This window comes from Primulina tabacum, chromosome 15, assembly GCF_025594145.1.
Source record: "Primulina tabacum isolate GXHZ01 chromosome 15, ASM2559414v2, whole genome shotgun sequence".
In the NCBI taxonomy this organism is placed as follows: Eukaryota; Viridiplantae; Streptophyta; class Magnoliopsida; order Lamiales; family Gesneriaceae; genus Primulina; species Primulina tabacum.
Window position 1 is genome coordinate 29,820,256 of NC_134564.1, and position 23,014 is coordinate 29,843,269.

The 23,014-nt window shown below is 35.9% G+C and overlaps 2 protein-coding genes across 2 annotated transcripts; one reads left to right on the top strand and one right to left on the bottom strand.

Annotated features, from left to right (window-relative positions):
- Positions 1–1,744: 1,744 nt before the first annotated feature.
- On the top strand, positions 1,745–12,942 carry LOC142526060 (uncharacterized). Its single transcript, XM_075630332.1, has 5 exons — positions 1,745–2,100; positions 2,361–2,441; positions 11,050–11,341; positions 11,488–11,802; positions 12,787–12,942. Exons 3-5 carry the CDS (start codon positions 11,081–11,083, stop codon positions 12,940–12,942), a joined length of 732 nt encoding a protein of 243 aa, XP_075486447.1. The 5' UTR covers positions 1,745–2,100; positions 2,361–2,441; positions 11,050–11,080.
- Positions 12,943–19,243: 6,301 nt separating this feature from the next.
- Positions 19,244–20,458, bottom strand: LOC142526061 (MLO-like protein 13). Its single transcript, XM_075630333.1, has 6 exons — positions 20,431–20,458; positions 20,193–20,281; positions 20,055–20,115; positions 19,868–19,908; positions 19,541–19,751; positions 19,244–19,465 (listed from the first exon to the last, which is right to left on the bottom strand). Exons 1-6 carry the CDS (start codon positions 20,456–20,458, stop codon positions 19,350–19,352), a joined length of 546 nt encoding a protein of 181 aa, XP_075486448.1. The 3' UTR covers positions 19,244–19,349.
- Positions 20,459–23,014: the final 2,556 nt, after the last annotated feature.

Here is a 23,014-nt window from a genome sequence, read left to right on the forward strand (position 1 = left end):
GTAGCTAAGTGTTATACGCAGCAACCAGAGATTGATTTTCATGACACATTCTCACCAACGACAAAGATTGTGACTATTAGGTGTTTCTTGAAAGTGGCGGCTGTCAATCATTGGCCACTGTTACAGATGGATGTCACTAATGCATTCCGACAAGGAGACCTGGATGAAGATATATATATGACTCTCCCGGAAGGATATAACGTGCAAGGGGAGCACAAAGTCTGCAAGTTAAGGAAGTCCTTGTATGGATTACGACAAGCTTCTCGACAATGGAATACTAAGTTCGGGGCTGTTATGCTTGAAGCAGGCTTCCGCCAATCTCAGCATGATTATTCATTATTTGTAAAACATGAACCGAGTTGTGTCACTTTCTTCTTGTCTATGTGGATGATATCATCATCACCGGAAGTAGTTCGAGGGCGATTCAACAACTTCAGTCTTTTTTGCACTCTAAACTGCAAATTAAGGATCTTGGCAACTTAAGATAATTTTTGGGAATTGAAGTCGCAAGATCCAGAGAAGGAATCTACTTAAATCAACGCAAATATGCGCTAGAACTAATCGCGGAAACAGGTGTGGCAGGTGCTCGGCCGTGTGATACCTCGATGGAACAGAATAAGAAGTTCACAAGTCATGAGTTGGATGTTATCATGCATAGTTCTGGTCGTGACAGTTCGGAAGATATCATGTTGGAGGATCCAAGTGTGTACAAACGACTAGTAGGCCGCTTGTTATACCTGACAATTACAAGACCGGATATTTGCTATGTAGTGCAACATTTAACTCAGTTTATGCACTCACCGAAGCAGTCACACATGGATGCCACCATTCGTATAGTTAGATACATCAAGAAATCACCTGGTTTAGGTGTCATGTTATCTGTGAATACGTTTTCCTCTCTTTCTCCTTATTGTGATTCGGATTGGGCTTCATGCCCAATGACTAGTCTTTCTCTCACAGGCTATTGTATCAAATTAAGAGACTCTCTGTTGTCTTGGAAGACCAAGAAGCAACACACCGTATCTAGGTCTTCGGCAGAAGCCGAGTATCGTGCAATGGCTTCCACTACCTGTGAGGTTGTATGGATGTCTGGATTATTAGCAGATATGGGTCTTAAATTGTCAGCTCCAACTACCCTCTATTGTGACAATACAGCTGCTATACACATTGCGGCGAACCCCATGTATCATGAACGTACAAAACACATTAAAATTGATTGTCATTTGGTGCGTGAACGAGTTAAAGATGGTACAATAGTTACTGCACATATTCCTACTGCCGAGCATGTGGGTGACATCTTTACTAAAGCTCTGAGAAGCTCACAACATTCTTATTTGTTATCCAAAGTTGGTATTCGTGATCTCCATCAACCTAGAAGTGGTAGTTAATGCGTTGTCTGTAATGTGTTAAGTTTTTTTTTAGTCTCTCAAGGTTGCTTTGTTATTTTAGTTGCAACCTTGAGGGGGGATGTTGAGCACATTAGCATCAGTAAGCGTATTAGTGCTTCTTACTTTCTATTCTTCATGAGCCTATAAATAGTGTAAGCTCTTGTAACTGAAACTAATTTTCAAACTCTCTCAATAAACACGAATCTTCCGTTCGCTCCAAACACAAATTCAACATAAAACCATCTCACATGAGTTTTTGTGCAAAGATATTTAATATCATATCAACTATGATTTTCGCCCTCCGAAATTAATAAATCCGTGGAGTGGTTTTGAACCAATACGCTTGTTGTTATTCTCCCCGTGTCCAAAGGACAACGTCGTACTCACTTGAACATGAAGCAAGAAAGCAAGGCATAATCGAATTAGAAGCCTCTGTGGCTACATATATTTTCAGCGGCAAAAAATAACTGAAACAAGAGCCAGGAAAAATGAAGTGAAATCCAATAAAACACGCCTCCCATTTATTTTGTCCACCTCGGAAATTCATTTTTCTCCTCTAATTATGAAATCCACAAAGCAAGATTCCTCAATCTAATGGTTCGATACTAATCATCAAGAAGAGGAATGAAGTAGTAGAAGAGGAAAATATAACAAACCCAACAAGAAATCTCCTGGTGGGTTAACAAGAAGCAAAGAAGTAGGCGGTGATCAGGCGAGTTCCCATTTTCTTTGAGTTTTTTAACATGCAAAATCTCTTCTTTTTGGGTTTTGGTTTTCATGTTGGCTAACTGTATTTTATTGTACTTTTGTTTTATGAAGTTTAGAGTTTGGAACTGTTTGTTATTTTTATTTTTGGTATTTTACCCATGTTGTGTAGAAGTGTGAAGCTTTTTATTTCTTGTGTTCCTCGTTCACCTTCTCTTTTTTATTTGTTACATTATTTTTATATTTTATTCCAATCCGTTCTTTCAGTTCCTGTATAATTTTTTTTGGACATCGAAGAAGGGAAGTTGGAGCCTTATGAAATCGAGAGAGATCCCTGATCTGCAATAGGTAAATGTGTTTCTTTTTTAATTTTTTTTGTTTGCTCAGAGGTTTGGGGAATACTTCTAAGAATAGACTTGGTTGGCCAATGATTCTTGATTATTTGTGTATTTATTCTTCTTGTGATTTTCGACTCAGCCTTGCTACAGATTTCAAATTTTAGAACAATGGTTTTATTGAGCTTTCATCCTTGGCACAGAAGTAAGTAGCGATTTTCAATCTGAAAGGAATATTTTATTCCTTTATTATTTTGATAAATTGATATCATCAATTTAATATTTTGCCTTTCTAGATTATGAAATCTTGCTTGATTTATTTCTAAATGATAAGATCTTGGTTGATTTATATCTAGATATTATAGAATTTGTTTTTAATATTATTTTTATCTCCAATATATTTTATCTTTGTTTGAAAGTGTTTTATATCTAATGAAAATCTTGTTTCCATATTTTGTAGGGCTCTTTTATGGAATAACTTTTAGGTCAAACCATTGATATAAATATGTATAGCCTCAGCAGCCGTACAAGTGTGGTTGTTGAGAGAGCAAAAAAGGCTTTAGAGAGAGAGGTTTTGGAGAGAGAAAAAGTGTGGCGAGAGGGACTTTTCATAACGTTGGACAAAGAGCTTTTTATTGAGAAGAAAAATCACAAAAAGTCCAACATTTTTTTTGCTCTACAGTTTTTGTGTGATCGTGTGATCACTTTGTTGTGGAGAGGAGCTGCTGGAGTTTTTGGGAGTGCACGTGTAGGTCGGCTAAGGAGTTCTTGCATAGAAGAAATATACGAGAGCCGAGCCAATTTTGATGAGACGTTTTTGTGTGATCGGCTGATCACTTTACAGCGTATGAGAGCTGCTGGATTTTTCTGAACACACAGAGAGTTCAGATATTGAAGATTTTCATGTTGAAGATTTTGTGTGATTGATTCACATATACCGTGTTGCTGATTGGTGTTGACAACACTCAAGAACAACACTGACGCAGAGTGTTGATCGAAGAGTGGTTGTGTTTGTTTTAAGCAATACGTTTTTTATTTTATGCATCTATTTTTTATGTGGTTTGTTTTGATACATTTTTAATTCCTTGGAGTGTCAAGGAATTTGGTTTTTTTTTCTCACTAGTATTGTTTTGGTGTAAACGATTTACATAATTTTTCTAGTGAATTTTTTGTCATGAGGCATCGCACAAGTATTCGTACTTGTGCATAATTTAAATCTGATATTAATTTATTAAAGTTATATTTGTGTGTTGATACTTAATTTCCGCTGCATGTTGTGTGCTCATGTTAACAACACCAGAGCACAACACTAACTTCTGATACACACATTATAATGTTTTTAATTTATTTCATGTACGTTTATGAGCAACAATTCCTTTCAAGTGGTATCAGAGCCAACGCTTGATACAATAAGTGATTGATTCTGGTTTATTGTTGTTTTTGTCTGCAGGAAATTTTACAGAATCCCAATGGACGTACTGTCTACAAACACTGCTGTTTTGAAGGAAAAATGCTGGCTGCAAGTCAACCCGCACGGTGTTGCCTCTGGTGTTGCAACACCGGGCCGCAACACCACTTAGCGGGCCGCAACACCACTTCAAAATCCTTGTGTTTCAATGCTAAATCTCACAATGACTCAGATAATCATGAAATCCAGGATACTGATTCTGATGAACTCACCTTTGAAAGTGTGCAGGCTATGTATGAAGAGCTATACGAAGATTGGATCAAAAGAAATAAAATAAATTCTATGCTCTCAAATGAAAATACTGAGTTAAAGAGTAGCATGTCTCGACTGGAAGTCTTGTTGAGTAAGAAGGACCTCGAACTGTGCAAAGTCAAGGATGATCTTGAGAAGGCCACAAAGACTATTGCTAAATTCAGCTCAAATTCATCAAAATTTGACTCAATGCTAACTATGGGAAAGGACAACAGAACTGGTCTTGGATATGTTGAAAGCACATATGAACATGGTGAAACTTCCAACTCTAAATCAAAATCAACCGTGTTTGTAAAGGCAAGTTAAGACTGCTCTGTCCCCTTAATAGTGAAACCTCCCATGAAGACTCTGCCAATCTCAAAGCAAGCCTCGGAACGATTGCTGAAACAAAACAGAGCTTCCTTTTCTCATTTGAAAGTTAACCCGCCAATGAAGATGTCACAAACCAAGAAGCCAGTGTCAAATTCTAAATCAAAGCAAAGAAAGCGACATTTTATTTGCCACTACTGTCATAAGTCAGGTCACATCAAACCTTTCTGTTTTAAACTGAGAAATGACTATATGAACTGGCATGCAAATCTGGTGTTGCCCACTGTGTTGCCCAACACCAGGCGCAACACAACAGTCAAGAAACCTCATGTGAAGAAAGTTTGGGTACCAAAAGCTGTTATTCATTGCAATGTCATTTATACTTCTTTAAAAACTAACATTGCAGGTGCATGGTACTTTGATAGTGGGTGCTCACACCACATGACCGGATCTAAAGAACACCTCACGGATTATGTTGAAGTAAAAAGTGGGCGTGTAACCTATGGTGATGGTGCCAAAGGAAGAATTGTAGGCAAAGTAACCATGAATGTTGACGGACTTCCTGAACTTCATAATGTTCTACACGTTGAAGGACTTAACTCAAACTTAATAAGCATAAGTCAACTTTGTGACAATGATTTACATGTTAAGTTCAATAAAAATAATTGTGAAGTTTTTAATGATGTCAATGTTTGTGTAATGTTAGGTACTCGTTCTGCTGACAATCGCTATCAATTGAGAGAAGGTGATGGTTGCCTAAGTGCCAAGGTGAGTGATTTAGACCTATGGCATCAAAAACTGGGACATGTGAGCTTCAAGACTTTGAAGAATCTGTGTAAGTTTGATGCTGTGAGAGGTATGCCAAATTTAAGTTCAGGTAACTCATATGTCTGTGGACCGTGTCAGAAAGGTAAACAAACTCGTGTTGCGAACCCGGTGTTGCAACACTTTGGGACAACACGGTGCCTTGAACTCTTGCATATGGATCTAATGGGTCCGATGGAAGTTGAGAGCTTGGGTGGTAAGAAATATTCGTTTGTTTGTGTTTATGATTTTTCGCATTTTACTTGGGTAAGTTTTCTTAAAGAAAAATCTGATACATTTAATGCTTTTAAGAAGTTGCATGCTAGGATAACAAATCTGTATGATATGAGGGTGGTTAAAATAAGAACCGATCATTGTGAGGAGTTCGAAAATTCTCATTTTATTTCTTTGTGCCATAAGAAAGGTATCACTCATGAATATTCATCTCCGAAGACCCCTCAAAAAATCGGCATAGCTGAAAGGAAAAATCGAACCCTCCTAGAAATGGCTCGGATCATGCTTAGTTCTAAGAATATGTCAAAATGTTTTAGGGCCGAAGCTTTAAATACGGCATGTCACATTTCCAACCGTGTTAATTTAAGGAGTGGTTCTACAATGATCTCATATGAGATTATCATGGGAAGAAGACCAAACCTTAAATATTTTCATATTTTTGGTTGTGTAGGTTATGTGTTGATTGATAGAGATCAAGCTAAATTTGATTCCAAAAGTGATAAATGTTTGTTTCTTGGATACTCTACTAATAACCGTGCTTATCGTGTATTTAATATAAGAACCAGGACTATAATGGAATCAATTAACGTTGTGTTTGATGATCTTGCAGATCTGGCAGTTAAAAAACCGGAGGATGATGTAGAAGAATTGTTGGATATAAGTGAGCCACTGACCAGAAACAGTGTTGAGTCTGGTGTTGAGACCAGTGAAGCAACACCAAGCACAACACCGCCTCTGAACCAAACAGAAATTGTGGATAATGATAACGATGATAATGATGATGTGGTGATCAATTGTGAAAGAGAAATTCCCAACAAGATTCAGAAGAATCATCCATCATCACAAATCATTGGTGAATTACATGATGGTGAGCAAACAAGAAACAAAGAAAAGGTGGACTACCGCAAAATGATTGGTTTAATTTGAATGAGCTCCACGTTTTCCCAGGTAAGTCACTCGTGTTTTGTGCCTCAAATTGAACCCAAGAATAATAATAATGGCATTTTGAATGAGGAAGCCTATGTCAGTCAACCTATGGGATTTGAACTTCCTCACCACGTGGACCATGTCTACAAATTGAAGAAGGCCCTGTATGGACTGAAACAGGCTCCACGGGCATGGTACGGTAGGTTAGCTGACAATCTGATAAACTTGGGCTTCAAACGAAGTGAGGTTGACAAAAATCTTTTCATTCAAAAACTGAAATATGATATTTTGATCTGTCAAGTGTATGTAGATGATATTATTTTCAGTGCTTCATCTCAAATGCTTGTGAATAACTCTGTGGATTGCATGTCATCACAATTCGAAATGAGCATGGTAGGAAGAACTAACTTTCTTTCTTAGATTGCAAGTTAAGCAATTACATGATGGTATATTGTGATAACCCAAGTCTTATAGACATTTCTAAGAATCATGTTCAACACTCTCGAACAAAACACATAGACATAAGACGTCACTTTATTCGAGATTTGGTTGAAAAAGGCATAATTCGACTGGAATTTGTTAGGACTGAGAATCAACTGGCTGATATATTCACGAAACCTTTGGACTTTGAGAGATTTTTCAATCTTCGGAAGTCTCTCATCATGTGCGTACAATAATCACACACACATGTTGCCATTGGTGTTGCCAACACCCGTGACAACACCATTTTTGCATGTATATTTTTAGGATGCTAGACATACTGCATAATCATAACCATCATATTTATTTGTGTAATGTCTGAACAGTGAAGGCAATTTCTAAAAGGTACTCTCTGAGTGTTCATACTTCCAATCAAATGTTGAGGAATAAATTATGCTCAATCCAAGACATCGAATAGTTGAGGATATTCATGGAAATCGTGATATTGTCTAATGTGAAAAAATGACTTGGAAAATGTGAGCATAAGGAGAAAAACAGAAAAGAGGTAAATAAAAAAATTGTTTAGAAGAAAATGGAAAAAGCTACTTAGAGGAGTCCATTGAAGACCGTTCTTCTAGTGTGGGAGCTACCACTTCTAAGTAAAAATAGTAATGGAAAAAGCTACCTAGGGGAGTCCATTGAAGACCGTTCTTCTAGTGTGGGAGCTACCATTTCTGAATCAAAATAAAATTTTATGGAAGTTTGAATAAAACTCAGTGGTTTTACCAGGAGGTGTTGCCAACACCAAGTTCTGACACAGCACAGTTTATACATTGCCTGACATTTTGATAATTCATCATATTGGAGGCATATTTAGGACATGCATATTGATTTTTGTTTCGTGAATTCGTCATGTGCAGTGACATATCAGTGTTGACCTATGACAGTTGATAAAAACCTTGATTACCTAGATTTTGAATTTACGTGTATACTTGTGTCAGTGAGTTATAATCGACGTGTGTTTTACTGGATTTTCTTTTGAAATCATCGTAACACGAGTTTGAATCAATTTTACTGTTTGATTTTGGGATAGAATCGTTATTAGTGTTTTGGGCAAATTTCGGAAATATTACCTTTACCATGCGGATTTTTTTTGGAGCTGAAGAATTGAATCGGTGTTTTTTTTGTAAGAGTAAGAGCATATGTGTTTTGTTACAGTTGAATACCTGATAATTACTCTTGCTTGTTCTCATTTATCATTGCAATCTTTTTTTTACTCTCGTGATTTCTCTTGTGCGTCTTTGTGTATAACTCCTGATATACCTTTATAACTTTCTCTCACGTTCTACAGGTGGCTGAAGATACTGCTGATGTTGAGTCCGATGTTGTCAACACCGTGGACAACATTGACTCTTTTTGATTATGATGTTTTTCAAAGATCAAGGACTATTTGTTATGTTTGTCAAGTTCACCCCGACTGTCATCAACGAATTCTACAATACCCCCGCGGATGAAGAAAATGAAATCACAGAAGACATCAATGCTTTCACTGCTTGAACTCCTTTCTTCTTCTTGATCTTTGGGATACTTGAGCTATAGGGGTTTCTCAAAGAAGATGAAGAGACTCTTTTTTATGTGAATGAAACCCTCAAGATCGCTTCACCTCATTTCAAGGGTCCAAATTGACTTTGATCTACATCAGATTCAAAAGGCCAAAGAACTCATTGCTTAATACGTGACTGAGTATAGTCCGCTTTTGGAAATTGGGTTACATTCTGGCCAAAAAAGGGGAGTAGGAGGACCAAAAATTCAAAGGAATGATGCTAAAGCATCTGGAGTTGCTGAGATTGAAGGAATACTTGTACTGAAGCATCTGGAGTTCCTGAGATTGAATGAATACTTATGAATACTTATACTCTGTCTTTAATGCTGTTTTTGGGTTGCTCTTATATCTATTTGCGTTATTAATGAATTTCTCATTCGTATGTCTTCTTATGTTTTCAGGTGTTCTAATGATGGTGTTGACAACACTATCAACAACACCAGTGCTCTAACATGTTTAATTCAGGGGGAGATGAACTTTAACTCAGGGAGAGATACACTCTAACGCAGGGGGAGCTTAACTGACTATGATGTTTACCAAGATTATCATTTTTGGATGTTTTGTCCAGAAAGGCAAAAAGTGGGAGATTGAAAGGAATATTTTATTCCTTTATTATTTTGATAAATTGATATCATCAATTTAATATTTTACCTTTCTAGATTATGAAATCTTTCTTGATTTATTTCTAAATGATAAGATCTTGATTGATTTATATCTAGATATTATAGGATTTGTTTTTAATATTATTTTTATCTCCAATATATTTTATCTTTGTTTGAAAGTGTTTTATATCTAATGAAAATCTTGTTTCCATATTTTGTAGGACTCTTTTATGGAGTAACTTTTAGGTCAAACCATTGATATAAATATGTATAGCCTCACAGCCGTACAAGTGTGGTTGTGGAGAGAGAAAAAAAGGCTTTAGAGAGAGAGAGGGGTTTTGGAGAGAGAAAAAATGTGGTAGAGAGGGGCTTTTCATAACATTGGACATAGAGCTTTTTATTGAGAAGAAAAATCACAAGAAGTCCAACATTTTTTTTGCTCTACAGTTTTTGTGTGATCGTGTGATCACTTTGTTGTGGAGAGGAGCTGCTGGAGTTTTTGGGAGTGCACGTGTAGGTCGGCTAAGGAGTTCTTGCATAGAAGAAATATACGAGAGCCGAGCCTATTTTGATGATATTGAAGATTTTTGTGTTGAAGATTTTGTGTGATTGATTCACATATACCGTGTTGCTGATTGGTGTTGACAACACTCAAGAACAACACTGACGCAGAGTGTTGATCGAAGAGTGGTTGTGTTTGTTTTAAGCAATACGTTTTTATTTTATGCATCTATTTTTTATGTGGTTTGTTTTGATGCATTTTTAATTCCTTGAAGTGTCAAGGAATTTGGTTTTGTTTTCTCACTATTATTGTTTTGGTGTAAACGATTTACATAATTTTTCTAGTGAATTTTTTGCCATGAGGCATCGCACAAGTATTCGTACTTGTGCATAATTTAAATCTGATATTAATTTATTAAAGTTATATTTGTGTGTTGATACTTAATTTCCGCTGCATGTTGTGTGCTCGTGTTAACAACACCAGAGCACAACACTAACTTCTGATACACACATTATAATGTTTTTAATTTATTTTCTGTATGTTTATGAGCAATAATTCCTTTCACAATCTAAATGAAGTCTTTTGTATCCCCTCGGGGGTTTTTTTCACACTCCAGAACCCAATATAATTCGACCTACTACACCACCAGCTTGCAAGTGCTGCTAGAACTTGTTCGTAACTACTTCATATCTGTCACCACTTTGCGAAAATAATTAATCCAAGATGTCAAAGAAGTGGTATGTGTAGTTTTTTAACCTCTTCATGCATGCACCTCCCACAATTTGAAGAGTGACACAATCCATGACTAAACTACCAGTTGATCTAGTCAGTCGACCAAAAGTTAGAGATTTCATTTGTGCAGAAAGGCAGATCCAATTTGCTTGAACTTATTTAGAAGTTTATGTTCCTCGGCTTACCCATTGGTTAAGATTTTGGTTCTGCCAATCTTCATCAGAGTAACTAATGTCACTAATCTTAGCAAGAATTAGGAAAACTGTGAAAGATGTGGAAATGAAATACATAGCAGATTCAAATAGGAAGAAAAGAGAGTGACTCTAGTGGAGAAAAATTATGAGGTTCGAGGAATTGAAAGACATTGTTTTTTCCCCTTTCCTTGGTCAAATTTTCTATAAACCATTGTTTTCTATTCCTGCAAGTTACTTGACTTAAGTTCAAATTATAAATAACCATGATCAACAATTAAAATATTGAATCATACTACTCAAACCATGATTCAAACGGGGAAGACATGGAGGGATTACTATGAAATTGGTTTTCCTTCAGCATTTTATTGCAGCTGCAGATTCATCTCAGGGCATTGTACATATGTGGTAGATATGTTTTTCAATCTCTAGGACAATTCTATGCGGTTGATTCAACTTAAGAATTTGTGTGGCATCTTAGTATATTTGTAATTCAGGAGATATTGCAGATTTTATGTCCTTAATGTGCTAATGTGATAAATTCTCTACCTCATAACACTTTTAACACTTTTTGTAGTTTGTCCTATTTGTAGGCATCTGGAGTCACGATGAATATTCCACATTCAACCCAAGAGTTGGAGAAAAAACATTCCAACAGGTGCAGCAGCCAAGTAAGGGACAACGATGGATATACAAGATTGGTTATAACCAACGAAATAAGGATACCTGAAGCAAAAACTTTTGAATCTCAAACACATTCGAGAAAAAAATCTCTTATATGGTTGATCAAGGCAGTAGTATGGTGTTCAATCTTGATAATTATTTTCCTTGTATTCTTAAAATGGGGAATGCCCTTTCTTATACAGAAGGTATTTCAAGTTTTACTTTCTGACTTATTTATCTCTTCTAATTCATAACTTTTCCAGTTTTTCACGTTGTTTCGCACTTTATTGAAAAAGAACTTTCTGTGAAATTTTTCCAAAGCATTTGATCTGTATTTCAATTTTTTAAATAGGTTCTTTTTCCAATCTTGCGATGGGAATCCACTGCATTTGGTCGTCCAGTTTTTGCACTTGTACTCGTAGCTTCTTTGGCGTTATTCCCTGTGTTTCTAATTCCCTCTGGTCCATCCATGTGGCTAGCTGGGATGATTTTCGGATATGGCTTCGGATTTGTTATAATCATGGTTGGAACAAGCATAGGAATGATGCTACCTTATTTAATCGGATTACTATTTCGAGACAGGATTCATGTAAGAAATAGTCAAATTCCACATTTGTTTCTCGGTATTTCGCCATTTCCATACACGATATTTAATTACGTGGTTGTGGTTACTAGAATGAGAGTCTGGCCTTATTTATGCGGATCAATGATAGACGTGGTTTTTACATGTTTTATTGCATTAGTTTGTGTGTTTTTGCATTGTGCCTGCGTACATTTCATTTAGAGATATAAATGAACCAAACCGTTTGTGAGCTATTCGAAGCTCGATTCGATAAAAACTCGTTTGAGCTCGTTTAATGAGGCTCGTTAAGATAAACAAACCAAACTCAAGCTTTACAGTATTCGGCTCGTTAGCTCGTGAATATGTTCGTTGGTAAGTTCACGAGTAATCTTTTAGATGAAAAAATACTAGTTTTGATATTTGATTTATTGATTTTGCATATTATTTATGAAATATATAGAAAAATCTATTAAATTTATTTATTATAATAAATTTACAAATTTTAATAAGAATAATATATTTTTCTTTAAATATATAATTTACTTTTTAATTAATTTAATAAAAATTTATATTTATTAATCTTGTTTAGGCTCGATAAAGGCTTGAATAAGCTCGTGAGCCATGCATATATTCGTTAAATAAAGCTCGAGCTCGGCTCGATTATAAACGAACCAAGCTCAAACATTCAAGAATTCGGCTCGGCTCGACTCGATTACATCCCTAATTTCATTTATATTTTGTTCATTTTAGAGTAAACATTTGCATTTGATCATGCCTCACTCGTGTGTCACAAATTTGCAGGAAAAATGACCGAAAAACCGAATCTAGAGCAAAGTGCGCAAGCCAAGAAGAAAATGGCAGAAAGGCTGGCGCTCGGGCGGTAGAAAATTACCGCCCAGGCGCGAGAGGTGAATAGCTAAGATGATGTCCAGAAAGTATGGCGCTCGAGCGGTAATTTTCTACCGCCCGAGCGCGAATGCCGCATTCCTCAAGAAAGATTACAGAATTGTGGCGCTCGAACGGTAATTTTCTACCGCCCGAGCGCCACCTATTTTTGGAAAAAATATTTTTTCCGATTACTTGCCTTAGTCTTGGGATGTGGAGGATATGGAAAGGATTGGTGGACGTTTTTCATTCATTCAGACATATTGGAGCAGCCGCCACAAGCTTGAGAAGGGTTTTTGCGCTTGGATCGAAGATTCGAAGATTTCCGGGCGTCGTTCCTTGCATTTTCGTCGAGCCTAGTATTTCTAATCTAGTTTTTATCATTCAAACATTGTTTTGTTTATTTTAATTATGAATTCTAGTAGCTAACTTCACATATTTGTTGGGATTTAAGAGGATTCTACCCCGAACTTTGATTTAAATTAATTCACATATCGATTTCTGATTTATTCTTGATTATACTATTGTTTTATCGTGTTGTTAGAGCATAGCTAACTTTAACAACGTTTTTATATTGCGAGTGAGTTCGAGAGAATAACTTGTGATAGGAACGAGTAGTATAATCCGTGGATCTACAATTTACATAGATATATGAAATTGGATACGCGCCGATAGTTATAGTCCTAAGGGTCGAAAACTAGGGGATTTCATAGATCGACATGCAATTCGCTCTTGATAAATAATTAAAGACATTTAATTACTTCATTGAGTAGAATTAGTTTGGCATAGCTCGAGAGAGTGTGTTCAATTGAATAGAAAATCCTGTCGGAAGCATATAATCATTATCGAACGAATTAATTAATCAACGAGGGGTAGGTGAACCGACATTCCCAACAAATTCATTTCTCATTGAATTTTTAATCAACCATTTTAGATATTATAATCCATTAATCAATTCTTGATTAATCTTATTTGCATGTTTATTTGATCATAGTAGTAATAATCAATCAACCAATTTTTCGTTGCTAAAGATTTAATAACTGAAAATAATAATTGTCAAATACAGTCTTCAGTGGAACGATACTCGTACTCACGTACATTATACTATTACTTGACATCGTGCACTTGCGATTAATTTTGAGCATATAAAACCATATTTTTATTAAGGATTTCACAGTGCAAGTTTTGCTCGATCAATCAATTACTGGGATGATTCCCGAAGCCTTCCTTTACATCTACAGGTCATCTCACCTTTACATTCGTTTTTTCCTGGAAATGGTGTACAACTCTTTCTTTTCTTGGTATTTTAATTTTTGACACGGGTCATTGTATCTGCATTTGGGGGTTTGTTTTCTCAGTGGCCAGTTTATAAGGACGCTAGCAGATGTCCAGTATGGCAACCATCACCTTACTTCAGTGGAGGTGATTTATAATGTTATTTCTTTCATGATTGCAATAATCGCGACCATTGGTTTCACCGTCTATGCTAAAAGAACATTGAAAGATCTCGAAACGACAGAGGCAAAGAGCGAATGCTCTGCCATTGGCAATAGCAGCTCTGAGCTTAATGATATAGCACTTGGAAAACAGAAACTTAGTTTTGTAGCGTCTGTACCGTAACTTTGGCTTAGTGTAGATCTCTTTTTCTAAATGAATGGCCATGACAAAGCTTTTAGTTTACCTGTGTGACCCTGTCGACAAAGAAGTTAATAGATGGGGCCAAAGTTGGCAAATTTGAATTGCATACTTTGAGAAGAAGAAAAAAAACGTGCTGCATGAAATTTCGTGGAAATATGAATACGCGTTTTTAACGCGTATTCACACTGACAGAGGCTCTATAAATAGAGCTCCCCCATTCATTCTGAAATTATCCTTTCTTCGAGTTTTCTCTCATCTTATAAGCATTTGAGTGCTTAGTTCTATAATATTTGTGAGGTGTTTGTTCTCCTGTATTAAGAGAGTGTGTTCTCTTTGGAAACACAGTGAGTGGTTGTACACCGTAAAATATTATAGTGAAATTCTTTTCATGTTGCCCGTGGTTTTTACCCTAATAATTTTTAGGGGGGTTTTTCACGTAAATCTCGGTGTCCAGTTTATTCTTTATTTTTGTGTTTTATTATCTCAAATTCCGCGCGTGGGACCAACAAGTGCTATCAGAGCCTTGGTTTAAAATTTCTTAAAATTCTAAGTATGCTCTGTGGTTGCAGCCTAGACTGATCTTCCACATCAGAAAAGATTTTTTTGAGATTTTTTATTTAAGGCGGGATTACTTTGTCTAGTCTACTAAAATTGTTGTAGACATAATGGAGGGAAGGTACGAGATAGCGAAGTTCAATAGAAGCAATTTTATGCTGTGGAAAATAATGATACAAGCAGTTTTAAGAAAGAAAAATTGCTTGGGGGTTATTGGAGATAGACCGGTGGAGATTACAGACGATGGAAAGTGGAATAAGATGAATGATAATGCTGTTGCCAATTTACACTTGGCTATAGCAGACGAAGTTTTGTCAAGTATCTCTGAGATAAAAACAGTCAAAGTTATCTGGGATACTCCGACAAAGATGTACGAGGTCAAGTCGCTACACAACATGATTTTCCTAAAGAGAAGGCTTTATACTCTTCGGATGGCGGAATCCTCATCGATGACTGACCATATCAACACACAAAATACTCTATTTGCCCAAGTCACTTCCATGGGGCATAAAATAGGGAAAATGAACGTGCGGAGCTTCTACTTCAAAGTCTACCAGATTCATATGATCAACTTATCATCAACATTACCAACAATATTCTTATGGGCTTTCTAAGATTCGACGATGTCTTAACTGCGGTTATCGGAGAAGAAAGCCGGCGCAAGAATAAGGAAGATAGGTTGGTAACATCGAAGCAAGCAGAGGCTTTACCGATGATAAGAGGAAGATTTATGGACCATGACTTCAGTGGGAGCCAAAGACGAGGTAGATCAAAGTCAAGAAGTAAGAAGAAAAATATTTACTGCTTTAAATGTGGCGGTAAAGGGCACTTCAAGAAAGATTGTATGAGTATCGAGAAGAGTTCTCAAGGAAATGTGGCCAGTACTTCAGGCGGTGATGAAATATTATTCAGCGAAGCAGCAACTGTTGCGGAAGGCAGGCACAAATTTTGTGACACATGGATTATGGATTCAGGTGCGACGTGGCACATGACGTCTCGGAGAGAATGGTTTGATCATTATGAACCAGTCTCAGGAGGATTTGTATTCATGGGAAATGATCATGCCTTAGAAATCGCTGGGGTCGTTACTATCAAAATAAAGATGTTTGATGGCACCATTCGCACCATACAGGAGGTACGACATGTGAAGGGATTGACAAAAAATCTTTTGTCCTTGGGGCAATTGGATGATATCGGGTGCAAAACTCGGATCGAGAACGGGATCATGAAAATTGTGAAGGGTGCGCTTGTGGTTATGAAGGCGGAAAAAGTTGCTGCAAATCTGTATGTACTTTTGGGGGAAACACACAAAGAGTCAGAACTAGCTGTTGCATCAATTGGTTCAGGAGAAGAATTAACAGTGTTATGGCATAGAAATCTCGGGCATATGTCAGAACGAGGGTTGAAAATTCTCTCAGAACGGAAGCTGCTGTCGGGACTGACAAAAGTGTCACTGCCCTTTTGGGAGCATTGTGTTACCAGTAAACAACACAGATTAAAGTTTGGCACTTCTACTGCCAAGAGCAAAAACATATTGGAGCTGATTCATTCGGATGTTTGGCAAGCACCGGTTGTATCCCTAAGAGGAGCGAGATACTTTGTCTCGTTTATTGATTATTTCTCTAGGATTTGGTGTATCCAATCAAGAAGAAATCAGATGTTTTCCAGATCTTCAAAGATTTCAAAGCGCAGGTTGAACTTGATTATGAAAAGAAAATCAAGTGTTTGAGAACTCACAATGGAGGAGAATATACCAGTGACGAATTTGATGCATATTGTCAACATGAAGGCATCAAGAGACAGTTCACGACGGCTTACACACCTCAACAGAATTGAGTGGCGGAGCGGATGAACAGAACCTTGTTGAGGACTGAAGGTTTAGAAAAGTCATTTTAGGCAGAGGCAGTCAAAATCGCTTGTTATATTATCAATCGTTCTCCTTCAGTGGCGATTGATCTGAAGACTCCGATGGAGATGTGGACTGGGAAGCTAACAGATTATTCTCATTTGCATACATTTGGAAGTCATGTGTACGTTCTGTACAATGAGCAAGAAAGATCGAAGTTGGATTCGAAATCCAGAAAATGTATCTTCTTGGGATATGCTGATGGAGTAATGGGGTTTCGCTTGTGGGATCCTACTGTTCACAAGCTTGTCATCAGTAGGGATGTTATCTTCGAGGAAGATAAAGTAAAGGGAGACAAAGGCACATTGAATTCAGAAACTACTATATTTCAGGTGGAAAATAAGACGGACGAAGGTCAGGTTTCTTGTGAAGCAGTACCAGAGCACAAAGAACAAGAGCATGTTGAGTCTGAGGTTTCCAATGTGAGGCAGTCAACTCGAGACAGAAGACCACCAGGTTGGCTTTCGGATTATGCCATCGAGTTTCCACGAGGCTACTCAAAGCTCGGATGTATCCTTGTGGATGATAGCAATACAAGAAGAGTTGGAGGCATTAGACAGGAATAAAACTTGGGATCTTGTTACACTACCACAAGGAAGGAAAGCCATTGGTAACAGATGGGTCTACAAGATCAAGTGTGATGGCAATAACCAAGTGGAGCGGTATCGTGCTAGATTGGTGGTAAAAAGGTATGCTCAGAAAGAAGATATTGACTTCAATGAGATATTTTCTCATGTGGTTCGGCTTACAACAGTCAGAGTAGTGTTGGTATTATGTGCGGTGTTTGACCTACATCTAGAACAGCTAAATGTGAAAACGGCATTTCTTCATGGAGATCTTGAAGAAGAAATCTATATGCTCCAGCCAGAAAGTTTTGCGGAAAAAGGCAAAGAGAACTTGGTTTGCATGTTGAACAAATCTCTGTATGGTCTCAAATAGGCGTCAAGGTGTTGGTACAAGAGATTTGATTCCTATATCATGAGCCTTGGATACAACAGACTGAGTGCATACCCTTGTACATATTTCAAGAGGTTTGGTGATGATTATATTATTTTGCTGTTGTATGTGGACGACATGTTGGTAGCAGGCCCCAACAAAGATCAGGTCCAAGGATTGAAGGCACAGTTGGCTAGGGAATTTGATAAGAAGGACTTGGGACCAGCAAACAAGATTCTAGGGATGCAAGTTCACCGAGACAGAAGTAACAGAAAGATTTGGCTTTCCCAGAAAAATTGCTTGAAAAAAGTCTTGGAACGCTTCAATATGCAAGATAGTAAGCTAATTTCGACCCATCTTCCTGTTAACTTCAAGTTATTATCCGAGATGTGTCCTAGCAGTGAAGCAGAGAAGATGGAGATGTCTCGAGTACCATATGCATCAGCAGTGGGAAGTTTGATGTTCGCTATGATCTATACAAGACCGGACATTGCTCAAGCAGTGGGAGCAGTTAGTCAGTATATGGCGAATCCTGGACGAGAGCATTAGAGCACTGTTAAGAGGATCCTTAGATACATTAAGGGTACCTCAAATGCTGCATTATGTTATGGAGGATCAGATTTTACACGCAAGGGCTATGTCGATTCAGATTATGCAGGAGATCCTGATAAGAGGAAATCTACTACTGGTTATGTGTTTACACTTGCAGGGGGAGCAGTAAGCAGGGTTTCAAAACTGCAGACAGTTGTGGCGTTATCTACAACAGAGGCAGAATACATGGCAGCTACTCAAGGTTGCAAGGAGGCAATATGGATTAAAAGGTTATTGGAGGAGATCGAACACAAACAAGAGAATGTTCCTTTGTTTTGTGACAGTCAGAGTGCCTTGCATATCGCAAGGAATCCAGCCTTTCATTCCAGGACGAAACACATTGGAGTACAATTTCACTTTGTGCGGGAAGTGGTAGAAGAAGAAAGCATGGATATGCAGAAGATACATACAAAGGATAACATAGCTGATTTTTTGACCAAGCCAATGAACACTGAAAAGTTTGAGTGGTGTAGATCCTCAAGTGGTCTAGCAGAAACGTAAGCAGCAGGGAATGACAAGATTGAAATGAAATGTGGAGATGTGTTTGATTCTCAATCAAATCTACAAGTGGGAGAAATGTCGACAAAGAAGTTAATAGGTGGGGCCAAAGTTGGCAAATTTGAATTGCATACTTTGAGAAGAAGAAAAAAAAAGTGCTGCAGGAAATTTCGATGAAATATGAATACGCGTTTTTAACGCGTATTCACACTGACAGAGGCTCTATAAATAGAGTTCACCCTTCATTCTGAAATCATCCTTTCTTCGAGTTTTCTCTCATCTTATAAGTTTTTGAGTGCTTAGTTCTATAATATTTGTGAGATGTTTGTTCTCTTGTATTAAGAGAGTGCGTGTTCTCTTTGGAAACACAGTGAATGGTTGTACACCTTAAAATATTATAGTGAAATTCTTTTCATCTTGCCCGTGGTTTTTACCATAATAATTTTTAGGGGTTTTCCACGTAAATCTCGGTGTCAGTTTATTCTTTATTTTCGGGTTTTATTATCTCAAATTCCACACGTGGGACCAACAGACCCAAGCATACAAAGGTAATGTGCTGTAACTGCAAAGATGTTGAACAATCACCCCGCAAACCAAGGATTATAAGCTAAACTATAGGCCGGAATGAAGATTGAATCGTTTTTTATATATATGGTGTTTTGATTCTAGACCCAACGACAATTCTAGTTATGATGAATCCTAGCTCTTCCATGATGCATGACCTGAATCCATATGTGCTCAGGGAAGAAAAAACAGTAACTTTTACCAGAATTTTGCGCAAAAATAATAGCATGTATAAATGATTTTCTTGAAATATGGAGGGATAGTTTCAACTCACCCAAATCCAAAACAAGAATGCGATCTCAAATGAATTTTGGAACAAAATGAAATGAATCAAATAAAGAACGAGGGCCGGTCGAGGGAACCAGAACAGTTCATCAGAAGGTCTCACTCTTGTCCCTTCAGACTCATCAGCTCTTTGTGCAGCATCAGTTGCCAACTCTGTGATAATATGCTCCAATTTAGCCCCAACTATAAGCAGCAGCTGAAAAAGGTTGGAAAAAAAAAAAACAGAGCCATAAGAACACATGCACGGCACGTTTATGTAATCGAAGCCTGTTTCAGTAAATTTATCTAATAACCAAGAATTGTGTCACTTACAGCTAAAGGTGAAAATGATATCCAAAAATATAGGTGATACCCTGCAATATCCATTCAGTGCAAAATGTTAGATTCATCATCATATCTTTCCCAAAAATCGAAAAAAATCTGAATGGTAGAATGATAAATTTATGAAAACCCATCCAATACTATAACTAGTAGGAAAAGGAATGTTCAAAGTACTTACCTGCAATGTTTAAAAGCAAAAAGATCACAACAAAGAGCCATACGTACCAGCTGTTGAAAGATCATTTTCCAGTATCAGCAAAAGTTTCAAGCTTATGTAATAAGGTTTCTTGAAAAAATAACGATATTTTTTTATAACCTTGTTCCTATTATTTTCTTGAAATCTTGTTCCAATGTCCTCATCATGTACTTGTGAAAATCGTAATTTGGGTGGCTGAGACAATGTCCCTGCACCAAGAAATTAACAGAAACAGATGTTTAACGAATCTATGTTTTCCAAAATGCGAGAAAATGTCGATATGGTTAAGGAATTTTACACGAATAAATCCTTGTCGTAGAGCTATGTAGTCTGATTTAGTGACCGAGCCGTAAACTACCTGCACAAGGAAACAGATATGTATGCATTGTGTGCAGTATTTTATTTTAGAGGTAAATTTACTTCGTGAAACTAGTTGAATCATGGGTTGACATTTTTTAGTATTCTATATTCCAACATCAAAACTAGTCCTCATAACTTTTTTGGATTTTTATGTTAATGCATTATTATTATTTTTGGTTTTAGGAGTTTAATTTGGTTAGTTTTGGGAACATAAAATTATATGTGAAACCAAAATAACGAGGATGAAAGCAAAATAGTTGTTAACGAAACCTATTACACCTAATTTCGCTCACATGAAATCGAGGCATTAGGCGTGAAAAAGTATAAATAAATTCAATATATTTCAAATTTATTAATAGAATGAGAAATTAAAAAAATGAAAATTATTTTCTATTCTTGAATTACATTTATGAGATAATCCGTACAATTTTTTAACCAAGATAATTTTTATAATAAATATGAATTAGAGTCATAATTTACTAACATTTATTATAGATTAAATTTTTATATATAATATTTTTTAACTGAGTATTACGAATTATTTTATTTATATATGTGTTGTAAAATACATATTTATTTGAGTGATATTATTTTAAAATTTTATTTCACATGAAATTATTAATCATCAATATTAATTTACTAATAATACATTCTAATATAAAAATTAAGTATCTATAATATATGTGCAAAAAACAGAGAAAGTTAAACAAAACTTGTAATTGGTTAAAAGTTAGCAAAAGCATCATTAATATTTTACTTAATAACAAGTTTAATGATTTTATTTTAATATTATCATGCTAATTTATTTAATTAAGAGAATTTTATTTGACAATCACTATATGTATTCCATTTAAGTACATTGTGGTTTTGGTTTTGGTAAAATTGATTATTCTGTTAATTTTACTTTTCTTGTTTTTCTATTGTGAATGAAATTTTGGATGAAAAATATATTTGTTAATTTGATAGAGCTGTCATTATATTATAATCACACGGATTGAAAAGTGTAATATAAATAAGTGAATGTATATGATTTATTGTCATGATATATTTTTATTTATTGTGTTTGATATATTTAGATTGATAAATACTCATAAACATATGTTATTCAAACGATTTTAAACATTATCTTAATCTTTTGATTATATTTTTCATTATTAGTCACTCACGTGCATCATAGATGAACATTCCATGTATATATATTTGTGTGTGTGTGTGTGCCGCAAATACAAGCATAGACATACGGGGCACAAACTATTCTTTAGCTTTTGTCTTTCTAGACAACTGAGAGCTTTGATAAATTCTTAAAATGATAGTTTAGGGCAAATAAAGCTTATGAATAATCAAATATAGATGATGAGATTGATTAGATGAAGCGAAGATTTTAAGACGTCGTATGAGATCAAGCACATATATCGGTAATTTAATAAAGAGCTCATAGCCTAGATGTATTTAAGTAGAGATGTAAATGAACCAAATCGTTTGTGAGCTATTCGAAGCTCAATTCGATAAAAGCTCGTTTGAGCTCGTTTAATGAGGCTCGTTAAGATAAACAAAACAAGCTCAAGTTTTACAATATTCAGTTCGTTAGCTCGTGAACATGTTCGTTGATAAGCTCATGGGTCATCTCTTAGATGAAAAAATAATAATTTTGAAATTTGATTTATTGATTTTGCACATTACTTATGAAATATATAGAAAAATCTATTAAATTTATTTATTATAATAAATTTACAAATTTTAATAAGAATTTTGTATTTTTCTCTAAATATATAATTTACTTTTTATTGAATTTAATGAAAATTTAAATGTATAATTCATATTTATTAAGCTCGTTTAGGCTCGATAAAAGCTTGAATAAGCTTGTGAGCTATGAATATATTTGTTAAATAAAGCTCGAGCTCGGCTCGATTATAAACAAGTCAAGCTCAAACATTCAAGAGTTCGGCTCGACTCGATTACATCTTTATATTTAAGTGTTGTCGTTGAGTGTTGAAGAAATTCATGCACAATACCTAACCATTGTATTGATTAGAGTGATGTTTGTCAAATAGGAGATTGGCTTCACAAACGTTTCATCTGTAGTTTTTGTTATTTGGTTTGATAAATGTGTTGGATGCACTTTCATCCCTCACTTTGTTAAGGGAATTAGCTTGTATTTATTACCTAGTATTTGTTTTGTAAACTGACAAATCTTTCTAGTGAATCTTTTGTTATGAGGCAAAGCAAACGTGTAACACTTGTGCATGATTAATTTTGTCTTAATAATACTGGTGGTGTGATATCGACATATTGTGGCTAGACGTTCGATCAAAATATGACATTACCTTTACGAATCCCTTTTGGACAAATATTGAATAAAAGATTCAAAATTTCTGATATTAATTTTTATACTAAATTCTTCATCATTATATGATAAATGTTGCAAGATTCCAAATTCAACGGATGTATGGAACTAAAATAATGGTTAAATATAGACAAGTAGCTCATTAGGAGTATACCAGTCTATGTAAATTGCACGAATGCAGAAGCAGCTGTGACAATATATAGGAGTTTCGAGCTTGGGCGATTATGTTTCTATGACC

Bases quoted from the DNA above. Each gene is read 5' to 3' on its own strand.
- LOC142526060 (XM_075630332.1), top strand. From the start codon at position 11,081: ATGAATATTCCACATTCAACCCAAGAGTTGGAGAAAAAACATTCCAAC. The intron at 11,342-11,487 runs GTATTTCAAGTT...TTTTTTAAATAG, and splicing joins TGCCCTTTCTTATACAGAAG to GTTCTTTTTCCAATCTTGCG. The intron at 11,803-12,786 runs GTTACTAGAATG...TACTTGCCTTAG, and splicing joins TATTTAATTACGTGGTTGTG to TCTTGGGATGTGGAGGATAT.
- LOC142526061 (XM_075630333.1), bottom strand. From the start codon at position 20,458: ATGCATACATATCTGTTTCCTTGTGCAG. The intron at 19,909-20,054 runs GTAAGTACTTTG...TGGATATTGCAG, and splicing joins TTTGCTTTTAAACATTGCAG to GGTATCACCTATATTTTTGG. The intron at 19,752-19,867 runs GTAAGTGACACA...AACCTTTTTCAG, and splicing joins TATCATTTTCACCTTTAGCT to CTGCTGCTTATAGTTGGGGC.